At 31.0% G+C, this 16,154-nt stretch overlaps 2 protein-coding genes and 1 long non-coding RNA gene across 9 annotated transcripts in view; 2 read left to right on the top strand and 1 right to left on the bottom strand.

Annotated features, from left to right (window-relative positions):
• The window catches only part of Traf4 (TNF receptor associated factor 4), a 63,396-nt gene that overhangs the window by 32,135 nt on the left and 15,107 nt on the right, over window positions 1-16,154 (bottom strand). The window lies entirely within an intron of this gene.
• Window positions 8-5,087, top strand: LOC145964743 (uncharacterized). Of its 4 annotated transcripts, XM_083087798.1 has the most exons (9): window positions 8-93; window positions 596-733; window positions 875-974; window positions 3,942-4,070; window positions 4,145-4,225; window positions 4,323-4,440; window positions 4,510-4,646; window positions 4,716-4,875; window positions 4,955-5,087. In XM_083087798.1, the coding sequence occupies exons 2-8, from the start codon at window positions 705-707 to the stop codon at window positions 4,776-4,778; spliced, it is 657 nt and encodes a 218-aa protein (XP_082943924.1). In that variant the 5' UTR covers window positions 8-93; window positions 596-704; the 3' UTR covers window positions 4,779-4,875; window positions 4,955-5,087. The 4 variants fall into 4 exon arrangements, with proteins under 4 accessions (XP_082943924.1, XP_082943923.1, XP_082943926.1 ...); XM_083087797.1 differs by having other exon boundaries at window positions 4,510-4,875; XM_083087800.1 differs by lacking the exon at window positions 4,145-4,225 and having other exon boundaries at window positions 4,510-4,875.
• LOC145964747 (uncharacterized) lies at window positions 6,669-15,832 on the top strand. 2 transcript variants are annotated; one of them, XR_014436548.1, is made up of 3 exons: window positions 6,669-7,031; window positions 7,628-7,917; window positions 15,689-15,832. It is a non-coding gene; the product is annotated as an uncharacterized LOC145964747 (long non-coding RNA). The 2 variants fall into 2 exon arrangements; XR_014436547.1 differs by lacking the exon at window positions 15,689-15,832 and adding an exon at window positions 7,997-8,015.

The following is a 16,154-nucleotide window of genomic DNA, read 5'->3' as shown; positions in this document are numbered from 1 at the left end:
AAGAACATATTTTCTGAATGTGAGAATGATGAGACTGTTGTTGAAGAAGAAAATCTGCGTGGTCAGGAGAAAGAGAATTCAGCCTCATATGCAGTAAGTCCCATATAGTTTCTAACGCGATAATTGTGAAATAGTAATGCATAAATTATATACATTATTTGATTTTCAAGTAGCATGAAAGTTGGGACCATGTCCATTAAACTTTCAAAAGTAGTGTCTTCAAAATCTCCTTGCATGATTTTTTTCCTTTTATTTAAAGGCATGTCCCCCTCTCCCAGATTTGAGGCTGCCAGTGAAAATAGCCTAGTCAAAACGATGTCAATATGTCAAAACTGTCGTTTATCATCACTTTCTCTGTTTTATCTGGCTGGAGGTTGATTGTGAACTTAAAAACTTATTGTTAGTGAAAATTACAAAAATTGAGTGAATTTATTAGAATATTTATTTCATTGGTTATACACCTGATGAATTCGCTCACTTTTGTAATTTTTACTAAATTTTGAAATACACAATTGACCCCCTGGAATACAAGCAAAATTCAGTATTATTTATGTGTAAACATATTTAAATTCATTGATTAATTGTGATTTCGTAGCCAAAAAGTCCATCAATATTGTTTAGACCGAAGAAATCTCGACTTGCATTTTATCCAATCAATGAAAAGCAGCTTAACATGCGATGTAAAGCTGACAGAGCAAAGTTAAATGATTGGGATTGCTGGGAATGCAGAGAAGTAATTATTAACAGTATAGTTATATATGTAAGATATGAATAAATAAAAAATATAAATAAATATAAATAAAAATATAAATATAAATAAATAAATATAAATATTTTTTTCATAAATAAGTAATTCATGATATTTCATTTTTAGTATTATAAGAATTTGTCATTGTCAGACGAAGAATTACAAAAACGGAAGAATCAATGCTCGCGACATCGACACAAATATGAGCGACCAAATACACCAGAAGGTTTAATATTTTATTTTATTATCACTTTTTTATGTTATATATAATAAATATAATTTTTTTAAAGGTTTTTAGGATCCGGAGTTTCCCAAGATATTCTCATGCACTTTTTGACAGAATATGTTTTGTCATTCGAATCTGATTCTAAAGGCTTCATTGCAACTCGTGGTACAGTAACATTATCATTGCCATCATTTTGGTCACTTACCCAGTCAGCCAAGTCTGCTCGAACAGATTTTGCCAAAGGCTTGCTACAAATTCTTGTCACCAAAAAGACCACAATTTGCGTACAAGAGTTGCTATTACAAATTTTGATAGCAAATTGGCGGCAAAAACCGAGCAAAGCTTGTTGGCAAAACCTGATAGCAAATTGGCAGCAAAAAGGGAGCAAAGCTTGCTAATATGCTTGACATCAAATTGTCGGCAAAAATCAAGCAAGATCTGCGCGCATGTAATTCAACGGCAAATTGACGACAAATTGTAAGCAAATTTTGCTGACATAATCTGACAGCAAATTGGTGGCAAAACCCGAGCAAAGCTTGCTAATATGTTTGACATCAAATTGTCAGCAAAAACCGATCAAGATCTGCGCAGGGAAGTTGACGGCAAATTGTCAGCAAACCTTGACATTCCAAAAGCATTTAAATTTAACGTTTACAGATATTTAATTTTTAGTTTTCAATTTTTTCTCTTAAATAACTAAGATTATTTATACGTAGAAAAAATTTTATTTTATTTTATAAATATAATATTAAATTTTAACATTATGGCTAATAAAAATTTCGCATTACACTTTAAATATATGCAAAAAATAACGTATGATATAATAAATATGTAATAAAATAAAATATATAATACATATAATACATATTTTATAAAAATATGCATTATATATGTTATATATATATATATATATATATATATATACATATATACAGGGTGTATCAGACCACCCGTGCCAGCCAAATATCTCGAAAACCAAGAACGACAGACAAAAATATTTCAGACAAAAGTTGTAGGGTTTCAAGTAACGTATTATATAGTAATATTGGTACGACCTTGAATAGTGTTGTCAAGGTCACGTGAAGGTCATCTTAAATTTCTTAAATGGAACCCCCTATTTTTCACTACATATTCTTGTAGCTTATCTCGAGGGCTTTTCAAAACACTATAATAAAGTATTTTTTCATTAAGTACTTTTCGAGTTATGAGGCTTGAAATCATTTCTTAATTTTACATAAACCGTAAAATATCTTGTAAAATATTCATTTTTCGATTATCTTACCTTAATACTTTTATGTACAAAATAATGAGAGGAATCAATTGGTGTAAAGAAAACACAAAATTGTTTCGAAAAAAAAAATGTAATTGTTAATTGCAAATTATTATTTCAAGCCTTATAACTCGAAAAGTACTCAATGAAAAAATACTTTATTATAGTGTTTTGAAAAGCCCTCGAGATAAGCTACAAGAATTTGTAATGAAAAATAGGGGGTTCCATTTAAGAAATTTAAGATGACCTTCACGTGACCTTGACAACACTATTCAAGGTCGTACCAATATTACTATATAACACGTTACTTGAAACCCTACAACTTTTGTCTGAAATATTTTTGTCTGTCGTTCTTGGTTTTCGAGATATTTGGCTGGCACGGGTGGTCTGATGCACCCTGTATATATGTATATATATATATATATATATATATATATCCACACAGCACATGATATCATTCGAATATTCTATACTCATACTGTAAATATGCGTTACAGATGTAATATACTGAGAATATTCCTATAACATCTCTTATTGTATATTATTTTTCATATATTCTTAAAATATACTTTGAATATCTCGTATTAGTATATTCTTTCTCGTATATTTTCAGGATACTCTATAATATTGCATGAGTTTCTTCATTTTGCCGCTACGCGCGCCACCAAACTCGTACTTAATTTTTGATGAAATGGACATAAAGGACTGGTACTAACATGAGTTCCAAAGTTTCTTCTTTTTTTTCTTTTTAGTCAGTTTAATTTATAATAAACTGACTTAATTTAAAATTTTTCATTTGTTTAGTAATCTGGATTCCTTGTTGGGATTCAAAATATTAAACAGATTATTTGAAATTAAAATAAGAAATAGTGTGTCTGCGTTTACTGCACTTATTAAAAATATTTCTATTACATATATGAATATATGTACTATATGATATACTATATGAATATATATACATATAATACATACAAGTTCTCAGTATCTACATGTGCTGTTAGGGAGAGATATGTGAATTTGAATATAAAAAACTTGTATATGATACAATATTATATTTATAAAATAAAATAAAGTTTTTTCTACGTATAAATAATTTTAATTATTTAAAGAGAAAAAATTAGAAACTAAAAATTAAATATCTTCGGAATGTCAAGGTTTGCTCAGAATTTGCCGACAATTTGACGTCAAGCATTAGCAAGCTTTGCTCGAGATTTGCCATCAATTTGCTGTCAGGTTATGTCAGCAAGATTTGCTCACAATTTGTCGCCAATTTGTCGTCAAATCTTGTCAACAAGCTTTGCTCGGGTTTTGCTATCAATTTGCACTCAGGTTTTGTCAGCAAATTTTGCCAGCAAAACACGAGCGTATTGCGGACATAGTTGATGCTAATTTGCTGCCAAGTTTTGATTAAATTTGTTGTCAATTTGCTGGCAATTTGCGCGCAAATTGCTTATTGGGTATTTTTACATCATACTCTTCATCAATTTGATGTCACTTTGACATCATTTTGACTAGGTTGTTTTTACTGGTGCATCTGCCTCTGACTTTATGTAATTTAAATGTTATATGTGGATTTAGTGTCCAAAGAAAAAACCAGAGACTCCATTACAACAAATATATAATCATGAATATAATATAAGAATATAATCATAAACGCCTTTGTATTGAGAGCTTACTGTGGCTATATATTCCTGCAGAATACACTGAAAAGGAAGAAAGTGACTGTAACAAGTTGCTCTGCAACAAAGTCGAAGAGAGAAAAAATATACAGCAGTGACAGTGACAGTGACTCTGCAGAAAATAATGGAGAGCAAAAGATTCACGAGGTAGCTTCAATTCGATGTAGAAATTTCTATCCTCTGTTATTTTTACTGAAAGTTATTATTCACCCATTTGGCAGGATGAAGAAGATGGACACATATCTTTATCCAGTGGATCTGAGGAAGCGATAGATAATATTAAAGATAAACAAGTGAAGAAAGTAAATCTTTCTTGCAAAACTACAGTCATTACTATTATACTATATACACAGTCATTACTATTACTATTATCTCTACCGAATTTTAATTTTTTTACAGGTAGCTCGCTTAGCTGCCATGCTTGATATAAAGGTCCTTACAAAGCTAGTCTCTTTAAATTCATCCATCTCTTTGTCTAAAGAAAACCTTCAGTCATTCTTATTTCCTCAGAATAGAGGTATATATATTTTTCTTTTTTTTGCAATGTCCTTTAATGGACACTTATTACAAAGTTTATATGCCCCAGGTAAGAAGACTTCTGAAGAAGCTATTCCCAATAGTGGAGCTAACAATGTACAATTGGCATTGAATCCTGCCACGAAAGAAATTGTATCACCTGAGTGTGATGAATCTGGAGCAGGAGCTGGCTCTTCAGGCCTTATTGTTAGTGACCGTCCCAACAAAATTAAACCATTATCTGAATCATATTATGTCAATGATAATATTTTGCAGGCTACAAAATTAACTGTAATAGAAGAAAAGACGATTCCAGAAACTGAATGTAATTTCAGCTGAAACTGGATTTAAAGAACAGGCTGAAAATGGTACAGTTGTGAAGCAGGAAGGCCAGATCAAGAACTCAAACTCAATGTTTTGTACAGATAAAAGCAAGGTGAGATTAAAAAAATCTAATTTGAAAATTTCTTATATTATAACTGCAAGTACACTTTATATATTTTTTGTTCTCAAAGGAAATCCTAATCGGTGATGACGTATACTGCACATCAAAGTTATACAAGACTGCAGAGGCGTCAAACTCTGCTACTAAAGCAGTCACACGTCTATTGGAGGGTGTGTTTACATTGGACTCGCTTCTTCAGTGTACTGTGTCTGGTTTTCCACCAAGAGGTAAGGGTCGCCAACCCTATGCAGACCCAAGTTCTATTAAAAAATTTCTAGAACCTGCTGGAGTAGATGCGATTATTGGTAAGTTTAGAATATATTAAGTTTTATTTATTTGCATTGATGAAAAATATGGTCTTCAGAATTGCTTATAAATACTCTCAATTTTCTAGATAAGGTTCTCGAATGGCAGAAATTCAAACATTGGCGCCCTAAAAAGGATTCTACTCAATTACGGAGTGCCATGGCAGTGCGTCTCTGCGAAATCAGGGAGAGAGAGCAAAAGCGCCAGTCTAATGAATCCAGAGTATAATACCTCTTACAAATATCATGACAAAGGGTTGTTTAGCGATTTTTCCATGCAGTATCGATCTTTAGTTTGATGAAATATATTAATAACTTCTTCATTTTTATTTTCTTTTGAGCTAGCAAATTGTATTCTAAGTTTTTATGATTATGATAAATATTTTGTGCCACTACATCAGTCTTTTTAGTTAGATCTTTTTGTTGCTAGCAATTAATATTTGTTTTTATGTATTCGTGTTGATTACTGCCTATAAAGTGTTGCGTTTCATAAATTTTATTAGAAGTTTACTTATCTTTTTTTTAAGTCAAGTTTCTTACTGAGCATAATTTTATGTTTTTACATATATTCTATTTTTTTATATTTAAACTCTACTTATAATGTGATTCTTTAACTATTCAGAAAAAAATGTAGCAAAAACTATTAAAGAATTTTTTTAAATTGTATCTTATAACTCATTCCCTGTTGATACCATTCTCCAATTCCATTATTAATCTAATCAGCAGACAATGTTTTTTAAACGTTTGAAAAACATTGCCTGTTGATTGGGACTGCAATATTTTGGCAATTGCTATACTACAGGGCACCGATCATGTAACTTTTTCTCTAGGGCGGAAATGTGAAAAGTTCATAACTATCTATTTTTATTGGTGTTGAATAGAAAGAGATTAACTTTTTACTTTTCACGTTTCCGCCTAGAAGAAATGTTACATGATCGGTGCCCAGGTGCGCGTGCGCGCGCTGCCCTTAATTGCCTTATAGAGAACATATTAAGCCTTATTTTAAATTTAATTAAATTTGAATTAAGATTCGAAGCTTATTAATTTATATATGATTTTAATTAGATTTAATTTAATTTGAATATATTAGCTAATTAAATCCTTATTAAGACAAATTAAATATGAATATCTTGATAACGAAATGATACTAAGAAGTACGTATATACTTATACTTTGCATACTACGAAACATATGTACGAGTATGCATGTCGATTAAGATACGACATGTATACATATGTTTTGTAGTATACGAAGTATATATACATTCTGGACATTTTTATTCGACATTCTTATATTCTTAATTAGTTTTATATATAGAACAAATATGAACCATATTAATGCTGTTAATCAGTATTAATTTAAATTAAATAAAATTCAAATGAAGGTTTTATTAAGATCTATATTTAGTTCATATTTAACTGTTTTTCGCGGGTATTTATGAAACCTCGGATTGCGGACATTTGGATATCTACCCTGGCAAAAATGAGACGTTTCATGAACGTTTGTTTGGCGTTTACATGAACGTTTGTGGAAGTTCGTCGAGAGTTTAAAAACGATTAGTAAAGAGTTTGTAGAACAAAAATTGCAACACTGCAGCGTTTGAAAGACGTTTGTACATAGCGTTTTTGAGAGTTTGCATAGCGTTTACATGGCGTATGCAAAGAGTTCTTTAAACATTTATAGATCCTCTATTAAGTGTTTAATTTCATCTTTGGAAACTGCGTGCATCCTCTATTAAGCGATTACCCGACAAAAACAGTACGTGAAATCCACGTTATTACCACGTAGATTAATATCGTTGAATCTACGTGGATATTCAAGTGGATAATCCGCTCAAAAACGGTACTAGAATCTACGTGGAATCTATGTGAAAATTTCATGAACTTTCGAGACATATTACTTTTTTCATTTTTGATAAGTGAATATCTTGGACATTTATAAAAGTATATAAATACACTCAGCCATAAGAATAATTTTATTTTTATTTATATTTTATTTTTAATATACGCAATAAATAGGCTATCTCCCATTTATCCGTTTAATTTCAAATAATCTGTTCCATATTCTGAATCCCAACAAGCGATCCAGATTATTAAACAAATTATTTTAAATTAAATCAGTTTATTAAATTAAACTGACTAAAGAACCGTCTACAATAAAAATAATATCGGTGCAGTGGACGGTGGAGTAAGACTAAGAGTAATGCGAAATGGAAAAGAATCATTCGCTTACGCCTTACTCCACCGTCCACTCCATATTACTTCCATCGTAGACGGTCCTTAAAAGAAAAAATAAACTTCGGATCGTGTTAGTATCAGTTCTTTATATACACTTTATGACGGAAAGTTGAATACGAGTTAGCTAATTTGATGCAGCGCCGCATAGCGGCAAAGCGAGGAAGCATATTCTATATACATATGTACTATTACATTTCTTAGGCGTTTCTTAGGCGTTTCCAAGCCGTTTGTGTAAACGCCGTACAATTCGCCACATTGAAAAAGTATTTGCTGAAAGTGAAAAAACGGTATTGGAAAAAGTGTTTGTTAAACGTTTGAGAAGTCTGATAGTAAACTCTGTACACGAAGATGTATCAACGTTTACTGAACGTACTCTGAAAAATGTTACCTCAGCATTGCAAAACTTTCATGTAACATTATATAAAGAGTTTGTAGAACAAAAATTGCAACACTGCAGCGTTTGATAAGCATTCAAAACCCAACAGCGTTATGTAAGTGCTCTTACAAAGTTTGAAAAGCATATAAACTCTCAGAAAACCCTCACTCAACGGTTGTTAACGCTTTATAAAGTTTCTTATTTTCGCCAGGGTACAGCATCTTTAATAGCTGTTTTTCATATATTCGTGGATACCCGGGAAAAAAAAGTCCATATAAAATTGGCCATATATGGATTTTGTCAATATCTAATTATGTTTTGCCACATATAGTCATATATGATATCATATATGAATAAATATTATCAGATCTGAAAATTAAGTACCACTAAGAGTACACCGAAAAAATTGTATTCTTAACTTAAGAATATGCCACTTATCTTTAGAATGTATACCACTAAAATAGGCGCCAAGAGGATCCTCTCAAGTTAAGAGGAAAATCTTCTAAAGAGATATTCTTAATATACAGAAAAAAATATTTCTTTGGATTTAATAAGTTTTGTTGAAGTCAAATAAATTTAATTATTGGTCTAAAAGTTTTTTTCCGCCTAATTTCAAATAATCTTTTTAATATTCTGAATCCCAACAAGGAATCCAGATTATTAAATAAATTATTTTAAATTCAGTTTGAAATTAAACTGATAAACAGTGATGTCAGAAAGAGGATGCGGCTCACGTGCACACAGAGAACCTGTGTGTGAGCCGTCCTCTCTTTCGCACCACTGCTAAGGGAAAAAAATATACTTTAGATCTTACGTTAATACAAGTCCTTTATATACATTTCATGATAAATATTGAATACGAGAAAAATTAAGAGTGGTGTCGCCGCGTAGCGGCAAATGAAGAAACATGTCGCGCACACGAAAATCGAGTTGCGGCGTAGAAGTCGCAAATTAAGAATATATTCTTATTCATTAAGAATATATTCTTATTTATTAAGAATATTTATTAAGAGGACTTATAAAGAGGACTTTTAATTAATTAAATATATAATGCAAGATATAATTTTTAAGAAAAATTATATTTGTCTATATAAAAAAAGGTAAAATCATATATCATATTAAATGAATATATATAATATCATATATGATTTATATCAGAGCATACATGAAACTAACCTTTGCTTTGGTTTTATACATGCTTAGATATGATATCAATATCTGACTATGTCTGATTGTACAAAATGACGTGAGTTATCTAATATCATTTTTTATGATCAGAAATGGTCAGAGATGGAACATCATATCTAAGCATATACAAAAACGTATGCTCTGATAAAATCATATGTGATATATATATAATTATATAAGACTGTATATAATTTTACTTTTTTTTATATAAATAGACATGGACTTTTTTTTTCCGGGTACCCTTAATGCATATGGAGATTATCTACTGGATATCTAATACCTTATTTTCCGTATGGGATATGGAAGTAAGATAACTTTAATAGTGAATAAGATAATGAGAAAAGTTAATAAATAGCTAACATAAGATTAAAAATGAACTTTATGATGGATCAAAAAAATTATTGTATTAGACTTTTTATATTTTTTTAATATAATTTTACTCTTATAATTTTGTTAATTCTTATAATATTTAAACGTGTAAATAAAAAAGTATATTGGAATATACTTAGCTTACATAGAAAGTATGTAATTGTTAATTGCAAATTACATATTTTTTCTTCGTAACAACTATGTTTTTTTCTTTACACCAATTGATTCCTCTCATTATTTTGTACATAAAAGTATTAAGGTAAGATAATCGAAAAATGAATATTTTACTAGATATTTTATGGTTTATGTAAAATTAAGAAATTACTTCAAGCCTCATAACTTGAAAAGTATTCAATGAAGAAATACTTTATTATAGTGTTTTGGAAAGCTCTCGAGATAAGCTACAAGAATAAGTAATAAAAAATAGGGGGTTCCATTTAAGAAATTGAAGGTAACCTTCACGTGACCTTGACAACACTCTTCAAGGTCATACTGATATTGCCATGTAATGCGTTACTTGAAACCTTACAACTTTTGTCTGAAATATTTTTGTCTGCTGCGCTCAGTTTTTGAGATATTCGGCTGATACGGGTAGTCTGCGACACCCTGTATATACAGGGTGTCTCAAAAGTCCCGGAACGGTCGAATATTTCATAAACTATGCACTTTAGAAAGAAATGTTTCAGACAAAAGTTGTATGGCTTGAAGAGGGCCATAAGATGGTGTCATTGGTTTGACCTTATATAGAAAGTCGTTTCAAGGTCACGTAAAGGTCACCTTCAATTTTTTAAATGGAACCCCCTATTTTTTATTACTTATTCTTGTAGCTTATTCCGAGAGCTGTATTGTATACAGGGTGTTCGGAAATTCAACCGAAAATTTTCAGAGATTGTCGGGTGACCTTGGCGACGTCATCCAAAGTCAAACACATGGCGCCAGTAAATAGACCTTTTTACACCCTACAACTTTTGTTTGAAACAATTTTTTGTAAAACCTATTTTTTGTGATATTTCGAGGTCCCGACTCTTTCGAACACTCCGTATGCCGTAGCGATGTAATGACACGTTTCCGACCCCAGGTTCATTTACAAAAAATGATTCTTATGGTGCCCCCGACAATCTCTGAAAATTTGTCGATTGAATATCCGAACACCCTGTATATATATATATATATATATATATATATATATATATATATACAGGGTTTAGCAAAAGTGTGGAAACCCCTTAATATTTCGAAAAATACGCATTTAAAAAAAAATGTTTCATACAAAAGTTATAGGGTTTTATGTGGCGCATTACACAGCAACATTATTATGACCTCGAATAGCGTTGTCAAGGTTATGTGAAGGTCACCTCAAACTTTTTAAATGGGACACCCTATATACTTTTGCATATTCTTGTAGCTTATCTCGAGAGCTTTTCAAAACACTATAATAAAGTATTTTTTCATTAAGTACTTTCCGAGTTATGAGGCTTGAAATCATTTCTTAATTTTACATAAACCATAAAATATCTTGTAAAATATTCATTTTTCGATTATCTTACCTTAATACTTTTATGTACAAAATAATGAGAGTAATCAATTGGTGTAAAGAAAACATACAGTTGTTTTTAAGAAAAAATATGGAATTGTTAATTGCAAATTACCCATAATTTGCATATATGAATGCAATCGTGTTCGTACATAACATCCGTCATTTTATTTTCCGGTTATCATACTTATTTGTGTCATAAAAATGTTATATTGTGAAAAATGGAAGATATTAATATGTTATTAATTATTATATATGTTCTCAATTATACTCTATCATGATTTCATAAAGTGAAAGTAGTTATTGTAATTTTATTATTTCTTCTGAACAAATACCAAAAATTACATCCAAAAGAAATTTTTTATTATATTATCTATTTCATTTATAAACTGAAATCAAATCATAAGAAATTATTATTGTTAGAAGCCTTTGATTCGTCATTTATTATTTTAGAAAAGTTAGTATATAATCATTGTATTCATACTTTTCGTCATTTTATTCCCTTTTCTTTAAATATCGGCCATGATTCTGTTAATAATCAATCATTTATAATCCAATTACATTTCGGCAAATAAAATATCAAATATTGTTTTTAATATTTTCAACTTATAATAATTTCAAGATATAATATGCAAATTTTTTTTTTTTAAGTACGATTTATTACATTTTAATATTTTTGAATGATATATATATATATATATATATATACAGTATTGCTAAAAATATTACAATATTAATATAGAAAAAATTGATATATGACTATAAAAGATTGATAATTTTAATGGCACAATAATATATTAATATGTATGTCGCTTCGAATTTATGCAATTTCATATTTTTCATGCATTCGAATGTAGTCGATGCATTTCTTCCTTCCTCTCCTTCTCTCTCTCTCTCTCTCTCTCTCTCTCTCTCCTGCTCTCTCTCTTCTTGAAATTGGTTTAGAAAAAGAAATTGTGAGGCTCATTTTTATATGTTGTACACAAATGCATCCGGCTTATAAATATGTATTTCAGCACGTTCATAGATACTCGCAAGCAGAAACTTGCACGACCGGCAAGGTCGAGGAACTTAACCAGATAGTCGTTAGCGGTGAGATATAAATAACAGGAAAAAAATGAAAGAGACAAACCTGTCTTCTTCCTTCAAATTGCTCTTGAAATATATAAGTATAAAAGTATAAAGGAACACACACACACACGCACGCACGCACACGACACGCCACGTATACACACACACAAGTTAGGTTAGATTGATAAAGATTGGAGCAACGCTTTTGAAGAAATAAAGCACAATAAACTGATCAGAAAAGTCCTTTACCATTTTGCAATTTTCGTAATAATGATTGAAATATTAAAAAGAAATTAAAAACGACTAACAAATAAGTGCATGTTTGACGCGCTAGACTATCGGATGTATGATTTAGACGTGCTAGAGAACAATAAGTATCGCATGACAACAAAAAGACGAGAGCCGGAATACGCATGGAAAATTTTTTATTTTATCATATGATATTCGTTGCTGGCTTACCTGGAACACACAGCTTACAATCTAGTCGCATGAAATGCGCGTTCATTAGCCTATATTTTTTAATTATTTCAACAATTATTGCTAAAATTGCAAAATAGTAAGGACTTGGTAAAACTGCATATTAGCGACAATCTCATCAATGTCAATGATCTTGACATATGTTGTCAAGGACATGTCCTAATTAACTTGCAAAAAATTTTAGTTGTCGCTCGTTGTTTATTACAACAAAGTTATTTACACAATAAGTTCAATGGTCCCGTGAACTTATTTTGGGTAAATCTGTATAAACTGTACTATATACACTCTTAACGGGAGATTAGCCCTGATAACCATCAACGATAAAAAACGATAAAAAAAATTTTTATCGTTTTCAATACAGTTAGTGAATCGTTTATATACGATACTCTATCAAAAACTCACGTTACAAAATACTTGGGATTCTATCGGAAATGTCTTATCAACTTCAAATCAGTTTCTATCGTTTTCAATACGGTTAATGAATCGTTTATTAACGATACTCTATCAAAAATTCACGTTACAAAATACTTGAGATTCTATCGGAAATGTCTTATCAACTGCAAATCAGTTTCTATCGTTTTTAATATGGTCAGTGTATCGTTTTTTTACGATGCTCAATCAGAAACTCTCGTTACAAAATTTTAAATTTAGTTTGAAATTAAACTGATAAACAGTGATGTCAGAAAGAGGATGCGGCTCACGTGCAGACAGAGAACTTGTGTGTGAGCAGCGTCCTCTCTTTCGCATAACTGCTAAGGGAAAAAGATATACTTTAGATCTTACGTTAATACAAATCCTTTATATACATTTCATGATAAATATTGAATACGAGAAAAATTAAAAGTGGTGTCGCCGCGTAGCGGCAAATGAAGAAACATATCGCGCACACGAAAATCGAGTTCTACGCCGCAACTCGTTAATTATAACAATTACATATTTTTTCTTCGAAACAATTATGTGTTTTCTTTACACCAATTGATTCCTCTCATTATTTTGTGCATAAAAGTATTAAGATAAGATAATCGAAAAATGAGTATTTTACAAGATATTTTATGATTTATGTAAAATTAAGAAATGATTTCAAGCTTCATAACTTGGAAAGTTCTTAACGAAAACTAACTTAATTATAGTGTTTTGGAAAGCACTCGAGATAAGCTACAAGAATATGCAATAAAAAGTTGGGGTTTCCACTTACAGAATTCAAGATGACTTTTACGTGACCTTGACAACACTTTTCAAGGTCATACTGATATCGCCATGTAATGCGTTACTTGAAACCTTACAACTTTTGTCTGAAATATTTTTGTCTGCCGCGCTCAGTTTTTGAGATATTCTGCTGATACGGGTGGTCTGCGGCACCCTGTATATATACAGGATGTAACTAAAAAAGCGCCCACGGAGCAAATAGCGTTATTCCTGATTAAAATCCGAGTCGAAAAGTCCTGAACCATTTTTTTCTATAATGCTTAATAAAGCAATAATTATTGAGTAAAGTTGCGCCAATAAGCACCTACCTTTAGCCGCGTGCACGTCAGTGAGCCGCGCGCCTAATAGTTGTGTGAGCGCTCCGCCGCTACGGCGCTATGTCATGCCGCTATCGTGCAATATTTTTATGCGTTATAATAATGCGAAAAACTTTATTTTGCATTAAAAATCATATTTCTTTCGTCAAAAGCGTTTCCTTAAAGAAAATTTCGACAAGGAGGCTAAAGGTCGGTACTTATTGGCGCAACTTTACTCAATAATTACCGCTTTATTAAGCATTATACACTGAGAAAAAGGAATTGTTGAATTAAATAACTAACTTTAGTTGACTTCTATTTTGTTAATTCAATGCTAAAATTGTCTAAATAACAAAAAATGTGTTTTAATTAACAAAATAAGTGATTGAGACACTTGAATCAATTAGTTGAATGGGTATAGTTGCATGAACACCATTATGTGTTACTGGAACTAAAAAGATATGTTGAATGAATTGAATCAAAATCTGAGTAACTGCACATATTGTTAAACTAAAAAATTTGGAAAAACAATTTTGATGGTTTGAAACAATCAAATATTCCATTTTATTAATCTTGTTCGCATGTTACGATGAACTAAATCTTCAGTTAGATACAAGATATATTACAACTAATAGTCTGAACTTGATGTAACGAAATAATGATTTGAGAGAAATCATAAAACAATTAAATACAATTTATACATTTAGTTAATTGAATCAATTATTGTATTGAATTTTCTCGACATTGTTGTATCATTTCAAGACCAAAATTAATTGAATTAAATACGATACTATTCATATACTTCCACGAGCTTCACGCCTCGCCTCTAGATGGCGAAAAGGAAAACGCCTAACCCGAAAGTGACATTCATCTAAGACAGTAATATAAGGCCGCGACACAGGTCCCACGAATCACGGCTTATCGATTAAAGAGCGATATTATAGCCGCATCTCCTATAGCTTTTGCAAGGAGCTCCAGAGCTCCATGTAGCCCAATTAAGCAAACGGTTAATTTTTTTTTAATTCCATCATATATGTATCTATATACAGAGAACATTAAATCGATCAAGTTTTTGAGAAATGACATTAAAATAAAAATTTAGTAGTTAGCTAACTTGACGAAAAATTATTTTGTTTTTAATGGATATATTATCATAAGGATTATATATTCGCCCAAAACATTGAAACATATACACAGAAGAACAACTCATTTACTTCGCCCAAACAGATTTCTAGTTCTCACTATATCTATTTCAGTTGATCTAAAATAATATTTAGTTCAATTAACTACTTTTCATTATTTCAAACAATTATGTAATCTTATTATTCGGCCTGTATATACTGTTGGCAGCCCGTGACCGCCGGATTTAGTTAATTCAACAAAATTTTCAATGTTTTTACAAAATTGTTTTCTCAGTGTAGAAAAAAATGATTCAGGATTTTTCGACTCGATTTTTAATCAGGAATAACGCTATTTGCTCCGTGGGCGCTTTTCCAGTTACATCCTGTATATAGCGAGGAGGGAAGGAGGGGCAGAAGGAGAGAGAAAGAGAAAGAGAGAGAGAGAGACAGAGAGAGAAACAAAAAATATAATTTGAGCATAAAAATAAAAGATATATCAATTTATGAAAGATATAATATCATATGAAAGATATAATAATTGTTCATCGTTTTAATGACAAGAATTTTGAGATATAAATAATATTGAACGAACGAATCAAGTTTTCGCATTGTTTTCCTTCGTAGCGAGTTGCCGCGGAGCGTAACATTTTCGTTCACGAACGGCACAGAGTATGGAGAAGTTTATGTCATGGAATGCGTGACGATGAAACAACACGTACATAGAACCGCACTGTTTTCGGCCCAACTGAAGAATACTGTCGTGGGAAAAGAGAGAGGGGGGGGGAGGAAGTAGCGAGGAGGAAGAAAGGGGGAGAAGAAGAGAGAGAGACAGAAAGAGAGAAGCAAAAAAGGCGAGTTTTTATAATATTACATACAATAATTACTTGCATATACACTCATAAGCATTTTGTGTTATTCCGCATTCCCGGATAGTGTGAACAACAATAGAACCATCTCAGCAAACACCAAGTAACAGTTATATAATTGTTAGTTATAATTTCCTACTCAACAATATAATTGTTATCTAACACATAACAGTTATATAACATGTAACAGTTATATTGTTGAGTAGGAAATTATAACTAACAAT

Source organism: Camponotus vicinus, unplaced genomic scaffold, assembly GCF_025532165.1.
Source record: "Camponotus vicinus isolate PSW18456_S1 unplaced genomic scaffold, iyCamVici1.0 SCAF_14, whole genome shotgun sequence".
Classification (NCBI taxonomy): Eukaryota; Metazoa; Arthropoda; class Insecta; order Hymenoptera; family Formicidae; genus Camponotus; species Camponotus vicinus.
This window is presented reverse-complemented; position numbering and strand designations above follow the sequence as displayed.